At 52.4% G+C, this 23,782-nt stretch overlaps 1 protein-coding gene across 1 annotated transcript; it reads left to right on the top strand.

The window, feature by feature from the left end:
* Window positions 1–251: 251 nt before the first annotated feature.
* Window positions 252–20,574, top strand: GTPBP1 (GTP binding protein 1). The gene is made up of 12 exons (XM_090272418.1): window positions 252–480; window positions 4,020–4,131; window positions 9,740–9,920; window positions 10,403–10,751; window positions 13,284–13,407; window positions 14,718–14,832; window positions 16,235–16,379; window positions 16,512–16,694; window positions 17,472–17,607; window positions 18,164–18,342; window positions 19,207–19,407; window positions 20,218–20,574. Exons 1-12 carry the CDS (start codon window positions 289–291, stop codon window positions 20,308–20,310), a joined length of 2,010 nt encoding a protein of 669 aa, XP_090128544.1. The 5' UTR covers window positions 252–288; the 3' UTR covers window positions 20,311–20,574.
* Window positions 20,575–23,782: the final 3,208 nt, after the last annotated feature.

Below are 23,782 nucleotides of genomic sequence, written 5' to 3'. Positions count from 1 at the left end.
GCTGCCTCCTCCCGAGCCGCAATCCCAGCGTGTGACGTCTCAAATATTTGTTGTTGAGGTTTGGGCCTCATTAATTATTCATTAGGTACTTGAAAAGGCTGCAGTGATTGGTGGCTGAGCGGTCTAGCCGATTGTTTCTTAGCTAGAGATAGGTGTCACCATCTACGCGACTGGAAAAGTTTTGCATAAATTATTCCGATAAAGTGTGGGGCGGGGATACGCATAGATTAGGCAAATAAGCCTGGGAGGGATGGGAGGCCGGGTACGAATTAGCCTAAGTTATTAAAGATGGCGGCGGAGCGGAGTCGTTCCCTGATGGACTCGCCGGTCCCAGCGTCTATGTTTGCCCCGGAGCCTAGCTCCCCGGGGGCGTCCAGGGCCGCAGCGGCTGCCGCCCGGCTTCACAGCGGCTTCGACTCGGACTGCAGCGAGGATGGCGAGGCGCTCAACGGCGAATCGGAGCTGGATCTCACCAGCAAGGTAGGCCTGGGCGCCGGCGTTCGCGCTACAGGGGACCCGGAGCCCAAGGGGACAGGGCAGCGGGCTGAGCTGTCTCCGGGGCGACGGTGGCGGTGAGAGGGTCTGAGCCCGACCACCTGCCGCGGCCCAGGCTCTCCCTCGGGCCATTTCCCCCCACCGCCGTCCTTGCCCCGGCAGTGCTGCGGACCGGGCCTCCCGCCGTCCGGCTCCGGGGGGAGATCACAGCCCCTCGGCTCCGCCACGTGGAACGCGGGTGCCCGACACCAGCGGCACCCCCTGAGCGGTGGTTTGGGTGGGGGAGCGGAGGCGCGGGAGGATCAGGTCCTCGAAGGGAGCGGGGAGGCGTCTCTTACTGGTGTATGGAAAGGAAACAGAAAGTAGTCGTTCAGTCCAGTCGGGCAGAAGAATGTCTGAGTTATGTCTTCTTTACGAATCCTCCCAAAACAAAATTGAAAGATGGACATGACCCATACTTTTGCCATCCTGAGAGTGGAAATACAACTTATGTGAACGGAATAATGAAGGACGTTTCAATTCGTGTCTTCTGAGCTCTTGAGAAGGTGGGCAGGAGTTAAGGTCTGACCTACTTGGCATTGTGAGGGATAAAAAAGTAAGTATAAGATGTAACTGGTGTTTTGAAGGTGCTTAACATTGTTAAGGGAAAGAATGCTAACTTGGGAGTCAGACGTTGCTGGGTTCTGTTAACAAAAGAGACAGGTCCTAGGTGGGGTCACTTGCTCCCATGAGGGCAAACTAAGACTTAATTGCAGTTTAAGCCCCTCCTATGTGTGGAATACTAAACTGTAATTTCCTCATGGACACTAGAGAGGTAATCTGCATAAGAGCCCTCTGCTGCCTTTCCCCACCAAAACTGGTGACCTGCCCTGTAACACTCCCCCCGCCCCCCAAATAACTTTCTTATCCTGCCCAGGTGCCTATAAGAATCTTCCATTTTGCACTACTCCGAGCAGGTCTCTTATATACTAGATGGGATGCTGCACAATTCATGAACTGTTCAATAAAGCCAATTAGATCTTCAAATTTACTTGGTTGAATTTTTTTTTTTTTTTAAACAGATTCCTTTCCTGCCTTGCCACTTAAAAAAGGCTCTGTGACCTTGGGAAAGTTTCTTAACCTCTCAGTTCTCCAGCTACATCATCTTTTAAGTAAAGGTGGTTGTAAAAACGAAAGATGTATATAAAACACCTAGTATAGTGTCTAATATAAACCACTTAGTAAATGTTTGAATTAAACTAAATAACTGATCATTCCCTGGGCAGATTAATAGCAGACAATGGAAGATAGAACACCAATACCCACTCCTACCGATTGTTGGAAAATTGCAGTAGAGATATTTGTGACTTTTCAGTCTTTAGTGGCAAAATGCATGAAACTTGGCCACAACTGGAGAAAACATGTCTCTGTAACCTAAGCAACCAAGTTTCAACTGCTGTTTCTCCCTCTAGTGTCAGCGGAGCACTTAGAAGCCAGTCCTGTCTGGTGCCTCTAATGCCATAATGAGGATGGCCAAGCTGGGAGAGAGGGAAGGTCAGGGAGATGTGTGTGACAGTGTGACAGGGCAGCACTCAAGTTACAAGTACCAGCTCTGATGAGTCAACTCAGGAACTGTTCAGAGATGTGCTTGATTCAAGCAGACATGGTGGATATCAGTTCATGGTCCAGATGCTGAAGAAACCTAAAAACAGTGGGAAGTTGCAGGGCACAGTTGCAGAGTAATACCTTCATTTCCTGACCAACTTATTTAATGTTCCAGAGTAGGGAAGTGTTACTTCATCACAGAGCTGGTAAAGTCTGCCTCACTATTTTCAAGTTGAGAAGCTATATACTAGGTCTGTCCAGAAGGTACCCAGCCATATAATATGAAAAATAGAGACATTTATTGAAGAAGATACAAGATACAGGAAACATTGTACATTGGACAGTGATGCCTCACTCAGTCCCCTTCAAAGTTGGGACCTCACACAGTTCTCCCAGTCACCATCAGCTGCCCCATCGTATTTTCTTGAATCTCATCGACAGTCTGAAATCTCTTCCCTTTCAAAGGTGATTTTAGTTGGAGAAAAGCCAGAAGTCACAGGGCCCCAAATCTGGGTTGTAGGGGGGCTGAGTCACTGAGTGATTTGATATTTTGCCAAAAAACTCTGCATGAGACGTGATGCATGAGCGGGCGCATTGTCATGATGAAGCTGCCAATCACCAGTTGCCCATAGCTGCGGCCTTCTGAGTCATCCAAATACTTTTCACAGAGGAATGTTCAAGCTCAGTGCAAAATTGGATGCAGTTTTGTTCCTCTACTCAGTCTTTTTGAATGCGATGGCCACACAGTACACATGCTCACTCAGCAGCATCTACTGCCCCCACCGACTAGTACAGTGAAGTCGTCATTGTTTACACACATGCATTCCAGCCCACTCTCCTTGGCTGCCAGGTGACATTGATGTCACACAAACCGTTCTTGTATTAACAATGGCTGGGCTTTTTCCAGACAGACCTTGTATATGAATATTGGTGATATTGAAGTGAGAGAGAAGGAAAGAAGGGATAGGTCGATAGATTGATTCCTGAGGAAAAGATTAGAAACTGTAAGTTTATACACTTAGGCTCTGAAAGTTTCCAAAGGGAGAAACAATTAGTAAACTATGGTGGCTAGTTTCATCAAAGAAGGGTTTTTTTTTAATAATGATGGAGAAAACTGTACTTATTATTTATGGAATTGTGGACTAACTGCTTACATGTTACCTTATTTGGTCTTTACAGTGGCCTTAGGGTGCAGGTGGTATTGTCTATATTTTGTAGATTGAAAAAATGAGACTCAGAGAGGTTAAGTTCTTCGTCCAAGGTCACACATGAGTGGTTAGAGAATGGGACCTGACATACCTATTGGTAACTGGCCTTCCCAAATAAGTGGTTGATACTTTCATGCTATTGGCCCAAATTTGTAAAACGATGGTGCTAATACCCATCTTAGTGGTAATGGTGTTTTGTTGATGAAGATAAGCCTTGTGGCAGTTTTTACTGCTGATCCCTAAAAAATAAAAATAAAAAAAAAATCAAGATAGCCAAGGCAAGATGGGACAGAATTCTTTTGTTATTATGGCAGCCATTGGTCCTAGGTGGAGGTCGAGGCAGTACCGGAGACCTCTGTCCTGTAGTGCCCACTGCAGGCAGGAGACGTTGGCATGTAGGTGTGAAGCAGTACTCGTCAATTTCTATCCACAGTGTCAGACTCTCAGTTTTTGTTGGTCTTTCCCCTCCTGTGTAAGGCTGCTCACGCCCTCTTTTCCGTGCTTGTGTTTCAGACATAGTCATTTCAGAACATTATAAATCTCAGCCCACATAAGGCCGTAGGCTCAAAGGCTATTTAACGCGTGGCAGAGAGGGCATGAGGGGGCTTTGTAGCTAATTTAGACTCAGGTGCTGTGGGGTTCAGTCAGGGTCTTTGGTCAGGCTGTTGATCTGCTTTGGCTGTGGTGCTCTTGTAGTAAGTGTGGTCCTAAGGCTGTTGGTTTCTCTTCTAGCTGGTTCTAGTGAGCCCTACATCAGAGCAGTATGACAGCCTACTTCGGCAGATGTGGGAGAGGATGGACGAGGGATGCGGAGAGACCATATATGTCATTGGGCAGGGATCAGGTGAGCATAGTTTTCCTTTCACTTTATTTAAAAAAAATTATTTAGAGCACATGTTCCATCTTTTACACACTTTTCTTGTTCAGTGTCTGCAGCACTGTTGGGGAGGACATAAAAGTACAACGTGATAACGTGAATTCCCACCTTAGTGGTCATAACATGCTTGACTTGAAAGATTCACTTTCCAAGCGGTTTTACAGATGCTTCTTTTCTACCTCCAGCACTCCATCTGTAAAAAGGTCTAGAATTACGCCTTCCCTGGGCAGCTGCAGGTCTCCCCCTCTGGCCCAGTTTACAGATCCCATTGCTTCCTATTGTCTGCTTAGCAGAAAAGTTCCGTGACCCTTCTTGATGTCAGCCAGAGGCGGCCACCCAGAATTCCTCTCTTCAGCAAGGCCTCCTTGCCCCAGACCACACTGACCACCCGGCATGGCTCGCTGTGCTGACAGAAGCCCTCTCTTCTCCCTGGGAGATCCCATCAGACACGTAGGCTTGCCGCCTGCTGTTAGGAGCTGGTTATTGTGCTCCAGCCCGCTTATTCCATCCTAATGGGACTGTTGAGAGGAAGGCAGCCTCCATAGCAGAATCCTGGATTATATCTTAGGCATTTTTTCCCCCTGCTGGTCATTCCTAGTTTATACTTTGAATACAAAGGCCTACTTACACTCATCTTCCTTATGACATTATCTTTGCCGAAATGGCAGCGGGGCTTGTTAATGATGATGAATGTAGCCTGCACCAGAACTTGTCTGTCATCTTTGCAGGAAAACTCAGTAGGGCTCAGTGCAGCATTAAAGGAACAGTTCTCTTTGGTGAATGTAGGCTTTGTAAAGGCAGATAATAATTCTTTTGTAGCCTGAGTTTAAGAGGGAAAAAACCTCAGAATCAATCTTTATTTGACAAATACCTATTAAGTGTCTTCTAAGGGCTTGGTTCTATTGCAAAGCACTTTTGAATACTAACATCTGGTCTCTGTCCCGAGAAGGAAAGATGGTGTGTATACAAATAACCTCAGTAGAAAACAATATTTGGAAATTCTGCAGGAGTGACTAACACAGGGAAGAAGGGCCTAATCTCCAAATACTGCTCTGCCTTACTTTGAAATATTTTTCTTATCTATCCTTTCCTTTCCATCTTTGCTGCCACCTCCCAGGTTTCAGGTCTTATCACCTTTAAGAAGGCTGGCCCCAAGAGATTGCATGTCTGGAAAGGGACAGAGTTGGTCAGCAGTTGTCAAATGCTAGAGAGATAGCAGGGAGAGTCAGGTTCAGAAAAAGCCATTTCATTTGGTGACTAGGGGGTCATTGGTAACCTTTTGAAAGCTTTTGTGCCAGGTGTACATCTGGCCTGCTGTAATAGGATGGACCACTCGGAGACCACTTCATGCTTGTAGAATTGAAGAAGCCACATTTAGATCGGTTTTGATGAGTGTGGTACTATTCCTTGAAGACACAGATTCTTAAGACACCTCCCTCCCCAATTCCTTAATGTGGACTCTTAGTGAATTTTATCATACCTTGGCAACTCACAACTAATTAACCCTCTCATAGCAAAGCATAAGATGTCAAACATTCATTAACACATCTACACACCCAAGCATTATCTTTGCATCTCTCGATTGGATGCTATTAGATTCATAGTGACTCCTTCCTGCTGGACTTCTTTGGAGGTCAGAACTAGTTAAACAAGTTGGAGATCAAATAAAGGACTAAACCAGGTGTAAAGCCCTCAGGGGTCGGCTTCATTACCTGCTTCCTGTGTGTGCCTTGTGCTTGCCTCTGTTTATCACTTCCTTTGCCTGTGAAATGAAGATGACATCCTTCACCACCCTACCTCTGAGAAATTTTGTATGAATAAGTTAAACATTTAAAAATTTCAAGCGGTACAGAGGGATGTGCTTTTTATAAGTATACATTCCTAATTTAAGATTGCTCTTTTAAAAGGAGGCAACTGGGCCTCCTAGTTAGTTCAGGGTCTGGAGTCCGGCAGGTCTGAGTTTGCCTCCTGGCTCTTTAAGTTATCTTAAACTGGGGATAGTAGTGTCATGGTGAAGGTTAATACTCAGCATAATAGTAAGCATTATATAAATGTCAGCTAGTATTAGTAATTGCAGTAATAATTTTTTAAGGATTCCAGGTTATAGTTGATTTATCTTGAGATTTCTTTCCAAAAGAACCTTGTTAATTTGTCAGATATGAAGTCATGACCTTCTAAGAGCCAGGCGCTGTATTCAATGTTCAGGGAACAAAAGAGGAGTGTGTTGAGCCTTTGTGGGGAGTCAGGAAAGGCTTCGAAGAGGAAGTGCCCCTTGAATTGGTCCTAAAGGGTGAGTAGGAGTTTTCTGGGTAAATGGAGGCAGCAGGGAGTGAGCCGAGGAAGCTGCATGCGCAAAGGCACAGACAGAGGCGCTGGCATTTGCAGGGTATTCAGGGTACCAGTGGTGATTCGGCTAAGTAGGCGTGTGGCATGTGAGGTTGGGAGTGTCAGTGAGGAGTGTGGGCCCAGGTCCTGAGGGTCTTTGAACGTCATGCCGGGGAGTTTAGACTTGTATCCTGAAGGCCTGGAGGACGTTTGCATCACGCTGAGCAGGAGAGGGCACATAGAGAGGGTGGGTCAGATGGCAGGACAGGAGCCTCATTCAGGGTGGCGCGTGGGTGACTGTTTGGCCTCCTGGGGCTCTTCTCCTCGGCCTTTGTCTCCACTCCTACTGACTGAGGAATGCCGTGCGTGCTGGGGAGGGTAACGTGCCTGGGCGCATTTTCTGGGAGCTCTCGCTGGACGAGGCGACAGTGGTGACTGGCCCCTGTTGTGGACCAGGACTGGAAAGCCTTGCTCTTTGTTGTGTCAGAACCAGGAAGTTTGGGGATCTGGCGAGAATGGCCGGGCTAGGAGGCCTTCTCTGAGGACCACTTCCAGCAAGTTCTTTTCTAACCCAGACGTCCAGAGCTCCCTGGCCACGCATTCAGCAAGTCCTCAGCCGACTTCTCCTTTGTCCGCTTTCCATTTCACAAACACTTGAGGGCTTTCCATGGGAAAGGCATCCCCGATGGGGTATCCAGGGAGTATTTGAGTTGTCCCTTGTCCTGAAGATGCTGATGTATGTGGGGGAAGACATGAAAACTATTCCACGAGGTGTGGTACGTGGTAAATGCCATAAGGGAGCAGAATGTGCTGATGGGCTTTTGGTGATAGGAAATACACAAGCAAAGGCATAGAGCTGGGGATGGACAGGGAACATGGGGAGGGGTGGGACAAAACCGAGCAGGGGCTGTGGAATAAGTGGAGGGGACCTTAATGGAATTGCAGGTGCATGCTGCTGGCCTGGGGAGCCCTCCCAAGGCTTGGACTGGGATGTGACCGCATTAAAGCTGTGCTTTGTATACAAACTCGGGCCTGGGTCTGCACACGGTGGGTGGAGGGAACAGACTGGATTTGGATTTGCTAAGGCCGGTTAGGGGCCTATGGTGGTGACCAGTGGAATAAGGGCCTGAATCGGATTTGTGGCATGGGGTTGGCAAAAAGAGGAGAGTGGGCACAAAGGAAGAAGGGCAGGTGTGAGGCCAGAATTGGCAGGACTGGAGGGATGAGTATGAAGTTTGGGTGATCAGAAGGATGGTGTCATCCCTAGCAGAGGAGGAACTGGTCTGGCGTTAGGAAGCACACTTGCCAGAGGAAAAAGCTCTAGGTTTGGAATCAGAAGGCCCAAGCTCACATGGCCTCTCCGCTCCCTACCAGCTCTGAGTCCTCTCTGGGTTCTTTGTACCCCACTGTTAACTGGGAAGAGTGGTCCTTGCCTCATAGGGTTGCAGTGAGGACTAAAAAGATTTATTAATTTGTGCTAGTTTTTTTGCACTTATTTAAAGGGAGGGGATGGGGTTGCTGAGTTTAGATAGACATTGGGCTTCCAGGAGTCATCCAGGCGATTGGGAATTCGGTCTGGAGTTCTGGAAAGAGGACAGTGCTAGAAATTAATGTTTCTTGTAGTTTTAGAAATGCCTTTTGTAGCCATAGTATGAGCTAGCCAAGGGGAATGCTCAGGATAGAGAGGAGGGCCCCTGGCTCACTGCTGGAAAAGACAAGCAGGAAGAGCCAGCAGAGCAGACAGAGAAAGAGGAACCAGAGAGCTGGAGATGGGCATCAGGAGAGTTCATGCACGGGGCAAGCAGGGTGGGTGGGAGGCGCTTCATGGCGCCGAGATAGGGTGGCCAGCCATGTCACGTGCTACTGGAGTCAACGGAGGGCCATTGGGTGAGTGGGTAGAAGGCCTTTGGTGACTTGAAAACTAGTTTCTTCTAGATGCAGAGAGTAGGTTGGTGATTGTCAACAAGTCCCAGTTACTCTTTTGGGATGGTTGTTTGTTAGGAGAAGGAACAGAGGAGATGGTGGCTCAGGAGATATTCAGAGGCAAGGGAAGAGGGGATGAATTTTCTTTCCCTAGTTTAGGAATGACGAGCTTGTGTGTAAGGGGATGAGTGGGTGGAGGAAGAAGAGGGTGAGAGAGGGTGCTTCAAGGTCTTTGGGAGGCAGTAGAAGGGAAGAGGTTGTGCCCATGCTGAGGGATTAGCCTAGGGAAGGAGCAGGGGTGCTCCTAGAGCCAGAGGCTAAAGGGAGTTATTGTGGGAATTACAACACCATGTGGCAAGCACCTGATGGGAACTGTCACACAGTAGGCTCTCAGTACGTGAGTGGTTGATTGGTTCCTCCCTTCCTCATCCTGAGCTCAGACTCGTTTTTCCATCTACTTGCTGGACATCTCACCTGAACTACCTCAGTTAAAACTCTATCCCTAAAATCATTCTTGAATCCTCTCCCCATTTTCCTTCGTCTCCTGTCCTCATTATTGCTTCCCTGGATTATGAGAATGGCTTCCTAACTGGGCTCCCCCTCTCTGGTCTCCCACTTGTCAGTGCGCACTTCCTACTGCTGCCCAAGTGATCTTTCTAACACACCTTGATAGGATCATGTTACCCCCTTGCCTAAACCCCCAAGGCTTCCCACTGTGTTTTGCCGCTAATGTCTGTCTGCATAACCGCTTCTGCATCTTGTGTGGTCTCCTGCCACTTGACATCCTGCTCCCTGACACACCGAGCTGCTTCCCGGTTCCTGGGTGGGCTGTGATCTGCGATGCTCCGTGCTCAGCTGCTCTGCCCTGGACGCCTCTCCTCCTTCCTCTGTGGGCCCATTTTCACACGCAGAGACCCAGCACCCGCAACACTGTCTTCAGCTTCCCCAGGCAGTGCGGGTAGCTCACACTTTACATTCCCTTGTTCAGTTCTGTATAATACGTATAGTGTTTACAGCAGTTAATTAATTTCCTGTCTCTCCCGCCGGGCTGTCAGCCCGCTAAGGGCACCTGTATTCCCAGGACTCTGCATGAGGCCTTGGCCTAAAACCCAGGAGAGTCTCAGGGGTTGCTGTTGAAGGAATTAGGGAGTGCCCTGCTTAATGGAGAAGGCTGTAACGCTAATATTTTATCGGCTGTGTGGGCCCAAGGTTTTTAGAAGTGTCCAGTAGGGAGAGCCGTGTTCTTCTCTGCTGCCTGGGTGCGGCCCTTGTTAGGGGAGGACCGTCTGGCTTGTTGGAACACTGATGCCCGGGCTCTCGTCACCAGATGGGACTGAGTACGGGCTGAGCGAAGCTGACATGGAGGCCTCGTACGCCACGGTGAAAAGCATGGCAGAACAGATAGAGGCTGACGTCATCCTCCTGCGGGAGCGGCAAGAAGCTGGGGGCCGTGTGCGTGATTACCTGGTCCGGAAGCGAGTGGGCGACAATGACTTCCTGGAGGTCAGGTGAGGAGGCCTCAGGACGGCCCGGCCTCGGGGTCCCGGGCTTCCCTTGTGAGGCACGGAAAGAGTATCCGTAGATGTGATGGAGCCTTTCTGTATCTCTGCACTCCCCCTGGCCGAAATGTTTCCGTTCGGGGAGTGGGAGAGCGGCCAGCCACAAGCTCCGTGGGCTGCATTTCCTTTTCAGCCTGTGAGGCTAGAAACCGGGGTGGTGAAGAGAGCATTTTAGGGCCCCTGCCCGGCAGCTTTGGGGAAACCAGTGGAAGTTAAGGGAGAAAGGCGCTGTGGTGGGGGCCCAGTTCCTTCCTGAATACCTGTCTAGTCCCCGGATAATACCTGCAGGAACATTCCCAGCATGCTTATCCACGAACAGGAGGCACCGCGAGCCGGAGAGGCTCGGGGGCAAGCCAGTCCTTACAGACTCAGCGGCTTCCCCTTTGCTCACCCACTAACTCACGTGGGTGTGTGGGTTCATGTACACGCAGGGTTGCAGTAGTGGGAAACGTGGATGCCGGCAAAAGCACGCTTCTGGGGGTCCTGACGCATGGGGAGCTGGACAATGGCCGTGGCTTTGCCCGCCAGAAACTCTTCCGCCACAAACACGAGATTGAATCCGGTCGCACCAGCAGCGTTGGCAATGACATCCTGGGCTTTGACAGTGAAGGCAACGTGGTGAACAAGCCAGACAGCCACGGCGGCAGCCTGGAGTGGACGAAGATCTGTGAGAAATCTACCAAAGTGATTACCTTCATTGACCTGGCTGGCCATGAGAAGTACCTGAAGACCACTGTCTTTGGCATGACGGGCCACCTGCCCGACTTCTGCATGCTCATGGTAAGTGCCAGGCGCCCCTGAGAAGGCGGGGCAGCAGCGGGACTCGAGGGTGGAGGGTGTGGCGTGTGCAGGCGTGTGGACTTGCTCTGAGGCTGAAGCCTGTTGGCTTGGGGCTCTGACATTGGATAAGGGTGACAAGTTTTGCCAGGGGTGCCCCGTCCTCTGAGCTCTGTAGTCTTCTCAGAGGATGTCACTTGATCTCCTAGGTGAGACTCAGAAGGGATCCCCTAAGGAAAAAATGAAGGTATTTGCAGACCTATCATTTTTGGAGAGACATAGGGGAGGATTTCTTCTGGGCCTTACTTATTACCTTCAGAAATGTTTTCTTGTGGGGCTGGGCTGCTTCAAGGAGGTGACACCAGGTGGCACTCTCAGAGAGGGGAGGCTGGGGAAGAAATGGAGGCGCGCACAGACAGCAATCAAGAGGGGCCTGAGAGGGGGCCTCTTCCAAAGCCTGGGATGGGTACTTGTTGAGAGGATGCTGCGCGCCCGGCACCACGCTCAACCTGGATGCAGCAGTGAACGGGGCCGGCCTGGGCTCCCTTAGCGCTTCCCGTCTAGTGGGAGAAGATCTGTAAGCAGTTCATTTACGTAGATGAACTGAAAAGGAAAGGGGGCAGAGGCCTCTGTGTTGGATCATGTTGCTCAGCTTGTGTAGTATTTGGGTCCTGCTTCCCGGGCAGAGTGGAAGTCTGCGGGGCCACCACCTGGTGCCAGCTTCACAACTGTCACAGAGGGAGCTAGCAACCCAGTGTCCCTTTGGCAAGTCCTTCTCGAACCCTTCCCCATATCCCAATTCCTGCAGCTGCTGGCATTAATAGGTGTCGTAAACACAAGCCTCTGTTCAGAGCAAACTCTACCAAGGTGCCCACAAACACAGGTTCTCAGAAAACATATCCCCAAACTAGAGACTGAAGAGAGGCAGAGCCTGTGGTGAAGACTTGTTGGCTGTCTGCCCAGGGCTCTTGGGATCTCAGTGTGACTTCATCTCCCATGCCCTCGGTCATTGCAAGGGGTCATTGCCAGCTGGGACTGAGCTCAGGAGAGCTGCTCCATAGGGCGTGTGTGGGGCACGCGGGGTGGCGGAGGTGGGGTGGGTATTGAGAAAGGTATAGAAATCAATCAGTTTAAAATGAGCATTTTCTGATGGAGCTACAGGAAGCAAGGCTAGTTATTGGAAATATCTTCACCCAGGTGAAATATTGTATATTAGTAACTGACTTTTAGGTTGTGATTCAAATATTAAAAATTTTCTGTAGAAAATAATGAAATATTTTTTTATTATTCCATGGCAATCAGTTACCAGGGGAGGGAGACTCTTTAAAATATCTAGACCACTGTGGTGCTTTCTGTGGAGCCGCAGCTCTTGCCCGCCCCTGCTTTCCCCAGGGCGTGCTTGCGCTCCCTCTGCTCAGCTATAAAATGGGGGGGATAACAGTGTCTACCGCAGAGGGTCGCTTGAGGTTTAAATGTCCTAACATCTGTGAAAGGCCCAGCACACAACTAGCATGTATTAGGTGTCCAGGCACCTCAGTTTTTAAGGGGTAAAAAGCAAGGTGTATATGACACACTACCATTCAAAAAATGGGGTACAGATCACTGTTTGAAAAAAACAGATGTAAGATATTTGGGCAACACCTGAGAAGTATAAGTACTTATAGACTAGATATTTATTGAATGATGTTAGGAAGCTCTTGGCTCATCTTCATTGTGATAACAGCAGGAGACAGTTCTTACTTTTAGGACCTGTGTGCCGAAGTACTTGGGGGTGAGGAGTCACAATATCTAATCTACTTTCAAATGATTCAGCCAAAAAAACAAAAACAGACAGAAAACCACACACGTCCATTACAAACAAATAAGTACGGCAAAATATTGTTGAATCTGAGTGGTGAATTTATGGTATTCATTATACTATTCTTTCAACTTTTCTGAATGTTTGAAATTGGGGGGAGAGAATATATATACTTTTGCTGGTATGATTACAAAATATCTCTGGAGGATGCATGAGAAACTGGAACGGCCAGTAGACATATGAAAAGATGCTCAACATCACTAATCACCAGAGAAATGCAAATTAAAACGATAATGAGATATCACGTCACACCTGTGAGAATGGCTGTCCTCAGTCAAGAAGTGTTGGTAGGGATGTGGGAATGCGGATCGGTGCGCCCGGTGTCCTATTCTGATGGAGGCCTCAGAGATGGGCGCGCTCTCTTACTCCAGCATTCTTTTTTTTAGGTTTTACTTTTATTTATTTTTGAAGAGAGGAGAAGGGAGGGAGAAAGAGAGGGAGAGAAACATCAATGTGTGGTTGCATCTTGTGTGTCCCCAACCGAGGACCTGGCCCGCAACCCAGCAATGTGCCCTGTCCGGGAATCGAACCGGCAACCCTTAAATTGGCAGGCCAGTGCTCAGTCAACTGAGCCACACCAGCCAGGGCTCTCCAGCATTCTTTGCGCCTCTTTACCAACCCAGCAGTAAGCTCAATCTATCTCCCTTGCCCTGACAGTTCTTTCCATGTTGGGGCAGGTGGGCAGCAATGCTGGCATCGTGGGGATGACCAAGGAGCACCTGGGCTTGGCATTGGCACTCAATGTGCCTGTTTTTGTGGTGGTCACCAAGATTGACATGTGTCCTGCTAACATCCTGCAAGGTAAGTGAAGCCTCTGGCTAGCAGCAGTCTGTTTGGGGCTGTCACCCCTTGTGGCTCCTTGGTGGTCTGCTGCCAGGACTTCAGCCCAGAATCTTCTGCTTCCTTACCTTGTGCTCAGGCCTGGGCTGAATTTTTGATCAGCCCAGACTCTTCTTTCTCCCCTGTTCATCTCTTGGTCTGAGCATAGTCTAGAGTTATCCTCTGCGCTTTGTTCTTTCTGGTTCCAAATGCAAGATTCTTCTTTTTTTATTATTATTGATTTTAGAGTGAGAGAGAGAAAAGCAAAACAAACATCAATTTGTCGTTCCACTTATCTATGTATTTATTGGTTGATTCTTTTATATGCCTGACTGGGGATTGAACCCACAACCTTGGCATATTGGGACAGTGCTCTAACCAACTGAACTACCTGGTCAAAGGCAGGTGCAAGATTCTTTTCTTTCTTTTTCTTTTTCTTTCTTTACTTTTTTAAAGATTTTCTTTATTTATTTTAGAGAGAGGAGAAGGGAGGGAGAAAGAGGGAGAGAAACATGGATGTGTGAGAGAAACATCAATTGGTTGCCTCTTGCACGCCCCGACCAGGGACCTGGCCTGAAACCCAGGCATGTGCCCTGATCATGAATCGAGCCAGCGACCTTTTGGTTTATGGGACGATGCCCAGCACACTGAGCCACACCAGTCAGGATCAAATACAAGATTCTTAAGATCTCTAATCCTGCACCTCTTTTCAGATGACCCCAGACAGAGGGCATTGGGTTTTGCTACCTAAGCTGGATGTATGTGGCAATGTTGGGGCAGAGGTCTGATAACCTTTTGCCACCAAAGGCTTTGAAACGGTTGCAGGACTAGGCCTTCATGCTCTTCTCCCTCGTTGCCACGGGTGGGAGAAGAGAAATGGAGAGATGTCCTTTTGGAGGGCCTCCTAAGGACCTCTGCATGTGTCTGAATGTCCTAGAGATCCTTTTGTCAGATGCTTTTTTTTCCCAGGAAGCAGAGTATTCTGAGAACATTGTCCTTATAATAAGACCCCGTAGTCATTTACAGGATGTGGGTCTTCTAGAGACTAGAGAAACCCAGCGGGTTTCAGACCCGTGACCTCAGCAGACAGGCCTCGTCTGCGCTCTGCTTGTGCTCTAACTAGCGCACGTCCACCCGCAGCGCTGACCTTCCTTTCTGCTTCTCCAGGCGTCGTGGCATTTAACTCTGTCTGTCTCCTGCTCGCAGCGGTACTGAGTGGACCTGGTTTGCCCTGGAAGCCTGGCCAAAGGGAAGGCTGCATCCCCCTAATTCTGTTCATTTCACCCTTTAAGAAACCCTGAAGCTGTTACAGCGCCTGCTGAAGTCTCCCGGCTGCCGGAAGATCCCTGTGCTGGTGCAGAGCAAGGACGATGTGATTGTCACGGCCTCCAACTTCAGCTCTGAGAGGTAACGGGGTCGGCGCGCCCACTCCTGGGCAGGCACAGACGACGGACGAAACAGGCTGTCGTGGCCTCAGCACAAGGGCTCCCGGGCGGGCTGTGTGGCCAGGGGCTGTCTCAGGGGACTCGGGGTCTGAGGAGGCAGCCTCGCCGGGGCTGGGATCTCAGCTGAGACTTCAGTGTCCTTACCTGTGAAGTGAGAAGAGCACCCGCACCACTGGGCTCCCGTGGGGCTTGGAGATGCTGTGCGGAAAGCTCTCAGCACTGTGCCTGGCCGCTATGTGACAGATACACAACCAGTTTTATAACTTTTTATACATTTTTATACTGTTTTTCTCAAAAGCTCTTGACTCACAAGCCACTTTCAGGCCTTTACTCGTCACTGTGTCCTTTGATTCCATAACTGTTTTGGGATGTCTGCTTTATGCCAGACTCTTCATTTAGGCATTGGGGTTTCAGAGCTGACTCGGGCACTCTCCTTGTCTTCAAGGTGGTCAGCTCCTTGGTCGGAGATGCTCTCTGACCTTAGTTAACCCTGTTCCTTCTCCCAGAGTCTTGGGGTGGCTTAGAGCCGTCCACCTCCTGGCTTAGTCTGTGGTGCAGGACTGGCATTTTGGCCGGTGGCTCTGCCCTGCTGCTGCCTTCAGTACCGCCATTTGGCCAGCAGAGGGGGTTCTTTTCAGCTGCCCCCATTTCTTCTGGTGCCTGTTCTGTGCGGGTGCTATTCTAGGAGCTATGGGGAATACACTCGTGATCTCAAGGAGTTTGGCCCACTCTGGATAGGAGATACAGAGGCCACTGAGATAAGTGACGGAAAATCAGGCATAGTTACATGTAACAGACACAGGAAGTTCAAGAGCTGAAAGGAGTCGAATGCCCCCGTCTGGGAGGGGTTTCCCAGAAGCAGCAGCACTGGGGATAGGCTCTGAAGGGTGGGGGGCTTTGGTGGTTGGGTAACAGGGAAGGAATCCAGGCAGGAGGGTCAGCGTGAACAAATAAATACGTGGAGGCAGAAAAGAACCAAGCTTTTAGGAGAAAGTAAGGTTCTCTCGTCTGGCTAGAATATAGGAATTTAAGAGAATAAACCTGCAGAAGTGTTAGGAGGAGAGCTGTGGCTGTTCTCTCGGGAATGGTACGGGGGTTAAGGATTTTCAGCGGTGTGGTGTGCTTCAGGAGGAAGCAGTTAGGAGCACCTAAAACGAGGCAGTGGTGGAGGGACAAGGAGGAGGGGACAGATTTTGGAGACAACACTGAGTAAGAGGAGAGGACCTTAGACCCAGGATTGAGGCTGGGGAGGGGGGCGAGGGGGCAGTGGGACCTTCCCAGGATCCTCCCGCTGCTCCCGTCCTGGATCGGGCAGGAGCTGGCCTCCTGAGCTCCCGTCTTCCTTTCTCTCCACCCCCACTTAGGATGTGCCCAATATTCCAGATCTCCAACGTTACAGGCGAGAACCTAGATCTGCTGAAGATGTTCCTCAACCTCCTCTCCCCGCGCACCAGCTACCGGGAGGAAGAACCTGCTGAGTTTCAGATCGATGATACTTACTCTGTACCGGTGAGTGGCTTCTAGTGGGCAGAGCGGGGTGGGAGGCTGGGTGGGCGCTTCCTACGAGGTGCGTTGGGTCGAGTCTGTGGTGGAGAGGGGCTGAGTGGGGATATACTTACTGGGCCAGGGTCTTCTCTGCAGGGTGTGGGGACAGTGGTGTCGGGAACAACACTCAGGGGCCTGATCAAGCTGAATGACACGCTGCTGCTAGGCCCAGACCCTCTGGGTAACTTCCTGTCCATTGCTGTCAAATCAATCCATCGCAAGCGCATGCCTGTCAAGGAGGTGCGAGGGGGCCAGACAGCCTCCTTTGCCCTGAAGAAGGTGAGTGTCAGTAATACCAGACTCCCCCGGGAGCCCACATTTTCCTAGGCTCTGGGCCATCTCCAGTCCTCATGGCCGCTCTGCAGGTCAGGGGTTACCGGCCTCGCTTTTACAGATGAGGAAACGGAGCCTCCAAGAGCCTCAGTGGCATTTCCAGGAGTGCACAGGTAGTAAGTGCTAGAGCCAGGACTTGAACCCAGACCTGCCTGCCTCCTAAGCTTGCTTTTCCCTCTAGTACCTGAGCAGGGGTTCCTGAGCCCAGTGGTGAGGTCAGATAGGCATCTCCCTGCCATGTTGAGGGTCCTTCTATGTAGGGCTGTTGGGAGTTCATGCCACATCCTCTTCCCATTCAGCCTTCTGTCCCCCGGGAATTGGGGGTGAGTGCTGCCTCTAGGGTCACCTGCCCTCTGTGCCAACCACGTTAACCAGCAGAGTGGGACTTTCTTTAGTCCCTCCAGTAGCCATGTTGCGCTCGCCCTGCTCTTCCCCCCAGTGCTTGCCTGCCTCTCCCTTGTCCCCCACTTGATTTTTACCATCCTTCGAGGCCTAGCTGAAATGTCACTTCCTGCATGAAGCCTTTCCTGACCCCAAATGGCAGTGTGTAAGCTTCCCATGGGCCCTGGAATCTGCCCAGAAGGCCTGTGGTCCATCACAGTGAGGGCAAGGCCGAGTCGGGATGGTGCTCAGCCCCAGAAGGACTCCTAGTCCTCTAGGACCACGGGTGAAACCTGAAGGCCTTAGTGTCCCTGAGGTATGGGATCCCCTCTTTTCTTTCAGATTAAGCGCTCCTCCATCCGGAAGGGCATGGTGATGGTTTCCCCACGTTTGAATCCCCAAGCATCCTGGGAGTTTGAGGCTGAGATCCTTGTCCTCCACCACCCCACCACGATCAGCCCACGCTACCAGGCCATGGGTAGGTGTTTAAGAGGGTTGCCAGCCCAGGAGGCCCCCCTATTCTAGCTCCCTTCACTAAGTGTTCCAGTGACCGGAACCCCCAAGTCTCAACTCCATCCAAGAGGCAGGTCTCCTCCCTGTTTATTGAAGCTCTTTTCTGCCCACGAGCTGTAGCGTTTATTCAGTCCTACAAATGCAGACCGGGTGCCAGCCGTGTGCCTCCTTGGGGTCTGCTGGATGCTGCAGTGTGCCAGGCGTTGCCAGGTGCTGGGGACGAAGATGAGATAGGCAAGGGCCCTGCCCTCGAGAAGGCAGCACATGCAAACACGGTGCCCTGTGCTCGGGAACAAGGAGCGTGGGTCCAGGGGCAGGTGGAGTCTTAACTGGAGGAAAGGGTAGGAGGGTGCGAGGCGCAGTCAGATCGCAGTGCGGCCCCCGGCTTCCTCGGCTTCCCTGGGCCTCCCGAGGGCTCAGCCTGCCGCAGTCCCAGCGTGTTGCATGCTTTCATTCACTGCCTCTGCTGCCCGGCGCCTACCTGGTGGCTCAAGCCTGTCCTGACCTGGCTTCCTTGGCAGTACACTGTGGCAGCATCAGGCAGACAGCCACCATCCTGAGCATGGACAAGGACTGTCTGCGCACTGGGGACAAGGCCACCGTGCACTTCCGCTTTATCAAGACCCCTGAGTACCTACACATAGACCAGCGGCTGGTGTTCCGGGAAGGCCGCACCAAAGCTGTGGGCACCATCACCAAGGTATGGCCTGGCAGATCTCACCTGCCGTCAGCCAACACCAGGGGCCACCAGACCACAAGCTTAGCAGGTGCTTCTTGGGAAGCCTTGCCAGTCTTCTGAGCACCAGGCACAGGTGCCAGTCCCAGCCTTGGGAGAGCTGGAACAGTGCGGGCCTCCTGGGGGATAGTACTAGAGGTTTTCTTCTTAAGATTTTACATATTTATTTTTAGAGAGGGGAAGGAAAGGAGAAAGAGAGGGAGACATTGATGTGTGTGCCCCAACCAGGGACCCGGCCTGCAACTCACACCTATGCCCCTTCCAGGAATTGAACCAGCGACCCCTCACTCTGTGGGATGATGCCCCACCCTCTGACCCCACCAGCCAGGGCGGTCCTTGAGATTTCTGATAGCCACACTCCACATGTTTCTGGCTGCTGAGATGCTCACTTGGTTTCTGGAAGGCCTGAAGTTAAACTTGCCCCAGACTCTTTTTCCAGGGACAGCAGGGTCCTAGGGCTGGAGATGCAGTTGGTGTTCTGAGGAGTGTCAGCCAGCTTAGTAAGGAAGAGAGCCTCGAGTCCAGCACACCAGGCTCTGGCAGGCTGGGCCCCAGCTGGGGAGCTGGGCCACATAGGAGGGGCCCAAGGGACCCCAACTTTCTGCGCAACGAGCAGCTGGAGCAGGAGACAGGATGGAGCCCTACCAGGCTGGGCTGAGGCAGCCTGGGACACTGGGTGGGGCCAGGATGTGGCCCTTCTGCCGTGGACCCTGGACCGGCCAGGCCGGGGAGTAAGAAGCCCCCGAGAGAGGAGGCAGGGAAGCAGGCAGCTGAGCTGTCGTCACTGCCTGCAGCCCCGGCCTCACTGGAGCCCCTTGGCCCCTGCAGCTCCTCCAGACCACCAACAACTCCCCAATGAACTCCAAGCCTCAGCAGATTAAAATGCAGTCAACGAAAAAAGGCCCCCTGACGAAAAGAGAAGACGGGGGCCCATCTGGAGGGCCGGCAGTAGGGGCTCCCCCACCTGGTGACGAAGCCTGCTCTCTAGGGGCTTCACAGTCAGCCTCGTCCAGCAGTCTGCAGTCAATGGTGAGTGTGCCTCCAGGGCCGGTCCTGGGCTCCTGCCCACCTCGGGCGGGGTGCCCGTCACAGTAGTCAGTGGCAGTGACGTGGAGGAGAGCTGTGGCCGCATCTGTGCTTAGACAGAGGTGTTCCCCACACCTCCAGGCACGTGCGTGCTTTCAGAGTGGGAGTGATTTGTCTCTGAAGGCAGTGTTTTTCCAACTTTGAGATGTGGCCCCATGAAATCTATTTGATGGGTCCTGATTAGCATCTGGTGTCTGCATGTCAAAGTTTCCCTTTCCTAGTAACAGTAAGTATGGTCTACATGTGTGGGTGAGTGTGTGGCGTATGTGTGTGCCATGGTCCAAATGGGTTGAAAATCGCTGCCTTAGAGGCTCTCCTGTGCCCTCTCCCCGACATGGCACCTCCTGAGGGGTCCGTGGCCTTGGGCCCTGTGCCCCTGTGGCTGTCACTCAGCATCCCCTGCCAGCACCTCGCCCCCTCAGAGTCTTTCTCTGTCTGACTCCTCTGGAGAAGGAAGCTTTTGCCTGTCTCTCCCGTTGAGCTTTCCTCCAGCTCCTTCATTCCCATCCCTCTCCACCTGTCCGTGGTGGCAGGTGTTGGTTCCTGCTCTCTCTGTGCTTCTCTGAACGCGCGCACCCTTCCCACGGGGCCCCCCAGCCTGACAGGGAGCAGAGCAGCGGGCCCTTGCTCCACCTGACCACAGCGACGACTGCCCTTTGTCTCATGCCCTGTCTTCCTGCTGTCCCCGCTGCTCTGCTGACCTCCCCCCATCCCAGTGGGTCACTGCTTCTCAGCTCCTCCTTTCTCTTTCAGCCCAAGCCCAGCAGTGGGGGCCGGCGACGAGGGGGCCAGCGTCACAAGGTGAAGAACCAGGGAGCCTGCGTGAGTCCCGCCAGTGGCTGCTGAGTCTCCCCTGCCTGTCCTCCCCACCCAAGGGATTCTCATACTCTGGCCACTGCTCCACCAGGCGGGCCACGTGCCACCCCCAGGCCACAGCTGGAGCCTCGTCATTCCCTACCTCCTGGTTCCCTGGGGCTTTGTAATTTATAAGCTGAAGGAGGCGGCCAGACTTCTGCAGTGCTGACCACCTCCCACTCTCTTGCCCACCTTCTTCCTTACTCAGTATTTGTACACCTGGGCCCTTAGTTTTTATTCTTTTTATTCTGTCTGTCTCTCGTGTGTGTGTGTGTTTGTGTGTGTTCATGCGTGGTGCAGGAACGTAGCCGCTCAGGGCCCTGGAAGTCTTTCTTCTTTCTCCTTCCCTCCTCCATGGCTGCCCGCCTGCCCATCCATCTGTCTGTCCATACGTGTGTCTCTGTGAGACCCTTCAGGAGCTGTCAGGAGCCAAAGGCGCCCTCTTCCCCTCTGCTCTGCTGGGCCCAGAGCTCCCCTCTGGGGCTGGCCACTGGGCTGGGGGCAGCCGGCCTAAGTGCCGCCGCCACCGCCTCAGGGAGCCTCCTTCTGGGACTTGGGCTACCAGCAGGGTGGGCAGTGCTGGCTTCCTCTTCTCTCCCTCTTTCCCCTTAAACCCCCCCACAGGTAATGCCAAAAGCTCATAAATTGCAACCTGTAGATGGATGGAGGCGAGAGGCGATGGGGTGATAGGGCCCTCCTTGCTCCGACCCAGAGACAGCTGCTGGCTTTTCTTCCCCCCGGAGGCAAGCCCGTTTGCCTGGCTGGTCGGCGCGGCTCCTGCTCTGCTGAGCTGGAGGCTCTCACCTCCCAGGGGCTCCCCCTCCTGCTTGAACTTCGACTCTGAATCGTATTGGGTCTCGGGGCACTGAGGACCTAGACCAGTGTCACCTGCTCAGGGTCATGCTGGTTTCGGTGGGGTGTGGGGTGCCCCTCTGAGCCAGACTGGGATTGGAACCCCTCCTTCCCACCACACCCCTGCCACATGGCCCCAGCGCACCGCTGTAGGAGCACAGCCGTGAGGGGCCTGAGCCCCAGGTTTGGGAGCCCCGGCTGGGATGCGGCAAGGGCTGGTAGGGGCAGTGAAAAAGACTCCGGGCCGAGCACAGAGCAAAAAGCCCTCCGGAAGGATTGCTGCCCGCGGTGGGGTGGGGTTGCCAGGCCAGAGACGGCAGCAAGGGCCTTAACAATCCTGGTCTGAGCTGCGGGCTGAAGCCCCCAGTTTAGGGTGGGCTGATGGATGCAGATGTGTTCTTTAGGGAGGCAGACACTCTGCTGGCTGGTCCTTCCTCGGCCTCGCCTCCCTCTTGTCCCCAGCCCGTCCTTCTTCCTCCTCCCAGACTGCTGGTCCCTCTACCATCGCCCCTTGTCCCAACTCTTTCTCCTAACCACTGCCCCATGGCCATGGACGGACCAGAGCAGCACACACAATATGAGTTTGTTCCCGGGCCAGCCCCTCCAGGTGGCAGGGCAGCCACACGACCGACCGCACGGCTGTTGCTCTGCCTGCCCTGCAGCCCTGTCTTCTGAGCAGGGCAGGGTGGGGGGAGCCCAGCCTCTCGGTTAGGCCCCTCCTCCAACTGTGACACAGGACAAGTGGCCAGCCTTCCCCGAACCTCAGTGTCCTCCACAGCAAGAGTTAAATGTTCACGAGGGCGGTAACGACTTAGTGAGGCCCTGATGGGCCCGCACCGGGCTGCGTCTGGTGAACGGTCCCCACGCTGCTCCCCACCCGTGTTGGTTTCCAAGTCCAAAGTAGAGGCCACAAGCAGGGGGACAGGCTGGGAAGGAAAAGTGTGGCATCGACGCATCTCTCCTGTGGCTGGGGCTGTACCAAGCGTCTCACTCCCTTCATGTTCTTTGAGGAAGGTGATGGTTCCATGTTCCTATTTCATGAAACGGAAGCTCAGCGGGGCAGTGCCACCGGCAGGCGGGGTCGTTCTGACGCAGGCCCCGCCCCCCGCCGGCCCTGCCAGCTGCTGCGGGGTGTCTGTCTTTGGCTCCTGCCTGTTCCTTTGTCTACTGGCTGTCTCCCTCTTGCTTTTGACTCTGGTTCTGCTTACAGGGGCTGCTGCCCACGGACGCCTTCATACTTGGAGGGCTCCAGTGGCAAGCATAACCCTGCTCTGTCCCCGCGGCAGGGGCTGTGGAATTTGTGTTTCCAGAGGGCTTGGCCATGGTAGAACCTCAGAAAAGGTGGGACCTCGTTTTGTATGAACTCGTCGGCCCCTATGAGCATAACCACTTTATGTTTGGAAGCTCTGGCTTCTGCCCTCAGATGCTCGGGAGGTTGGTCTGGGTCTCTGTAGTCCTCTGGCCACACCTGCTAGCAGGGGGCTGACTGAATGCAGCATTTTACTGTCCTCAATAGGGACTACAAAGTTCCCCAGGGGGTCTCAGCCCTACCTACTATCCATTTGGAACAAGACACCAGCCCTTTTGTAGTTGATAAAGAATAAAGTTGTTAATCTGATTATCTCAAATGGCAAATCCTGAGCCTTCTGTCTGTGCAGTTGGCATTGGTGGCATCTTTTAATTCGGTCAGTACCACTGTTCTGGCTTATTGGCCTCCCTGGCACAGCGTAAGGCAGGGGACATGCAAGTTTGGTTGGGGTCATGGGATGTACCAACAGAGAAGATGGTGTGAATTGTGCCTCGAGGGGCCAATAGGATTTGAACAGGTGCAGACAGTCAGAGTGTATGTGACGGGCCTCATAGGGCAGGAGCAGAGGCCCCAAGCCCTAATGGCTTGTGACAAGTTCCAGGGACTCATTTACTGCTCAGGGATGTCTCCTTCGTTGAAAAGTGGTACTAGCGGCAGAGCAGGTGTGGAGTGAAGTGGGGAAAGCAGCGAGCAGTGGGGGGTGGGGGGGCAAGCCCTGTGGAGGGCTGGATTTGCTCTGCTCCGGCAGGCCCCTGCCTACTGACCTGTCAGTGTTTGTCTTCTCAGTTTGGGACTGGCCCTGGGCCAGGTTATCACTCAGGACAAGAGGCGCGCGCGTATTTGAGTCCAGTTGGGGGGCTGTCCCTGGCCCTTTGAGCAGCCATTAGAGATGCCGAATCTGGGGAAGTATTTATGGGGAAGGTCAGAACCTGATCCCATGAGCTGGCAGATTCTGGCTCTCGGGACCCACTTCCTTGCGCCATCCAGACAGATACAAGGGGCAAATATCTGACTCCCATGGAGGAGGGTCGTGGCCCTGAAGACAGACACAGTCACTAGTTAAGCAGGTAGCTTTCTACCTTCTCTTCAGATGGCACTAAAGATGCAGGAAAAGCCTCCTGCTTCATAACGTGGATCAGTCAGCTAATAAAGCCACCCCACTTTCTCCTGCCAGCTCTTGAAACCAGAATCACTGGGGCAAGGCCTGACTCAGCACCCCCACCCCCACCCCCCAGCTCCCATCAAAGCTGGGATTTAGCCAAGAGGCTTGGGCTTCTAGAGTTAGGAATAAGTCCTTGAGAC

The sequence above is a fragment of the Furipterus horrens genome, unplaced genomic scaffold, assembly GCF_987537825.1.
Source record: "Furipterus horrens unplaced genomic scaffold, mFurHor1.1.pri manual_scaffold_4, whole genome shotgun sequence".
NCBI lineage: Eukaryota > Metazoa > Chordata > Mammalia > Chiroptera > Furipteridae > Furipterus > Furipterus horrens.
Note: the sequence above shows the minus strand (reverse complement) of the source record. Positions and strands in the feature narration are given on the sequence as shown.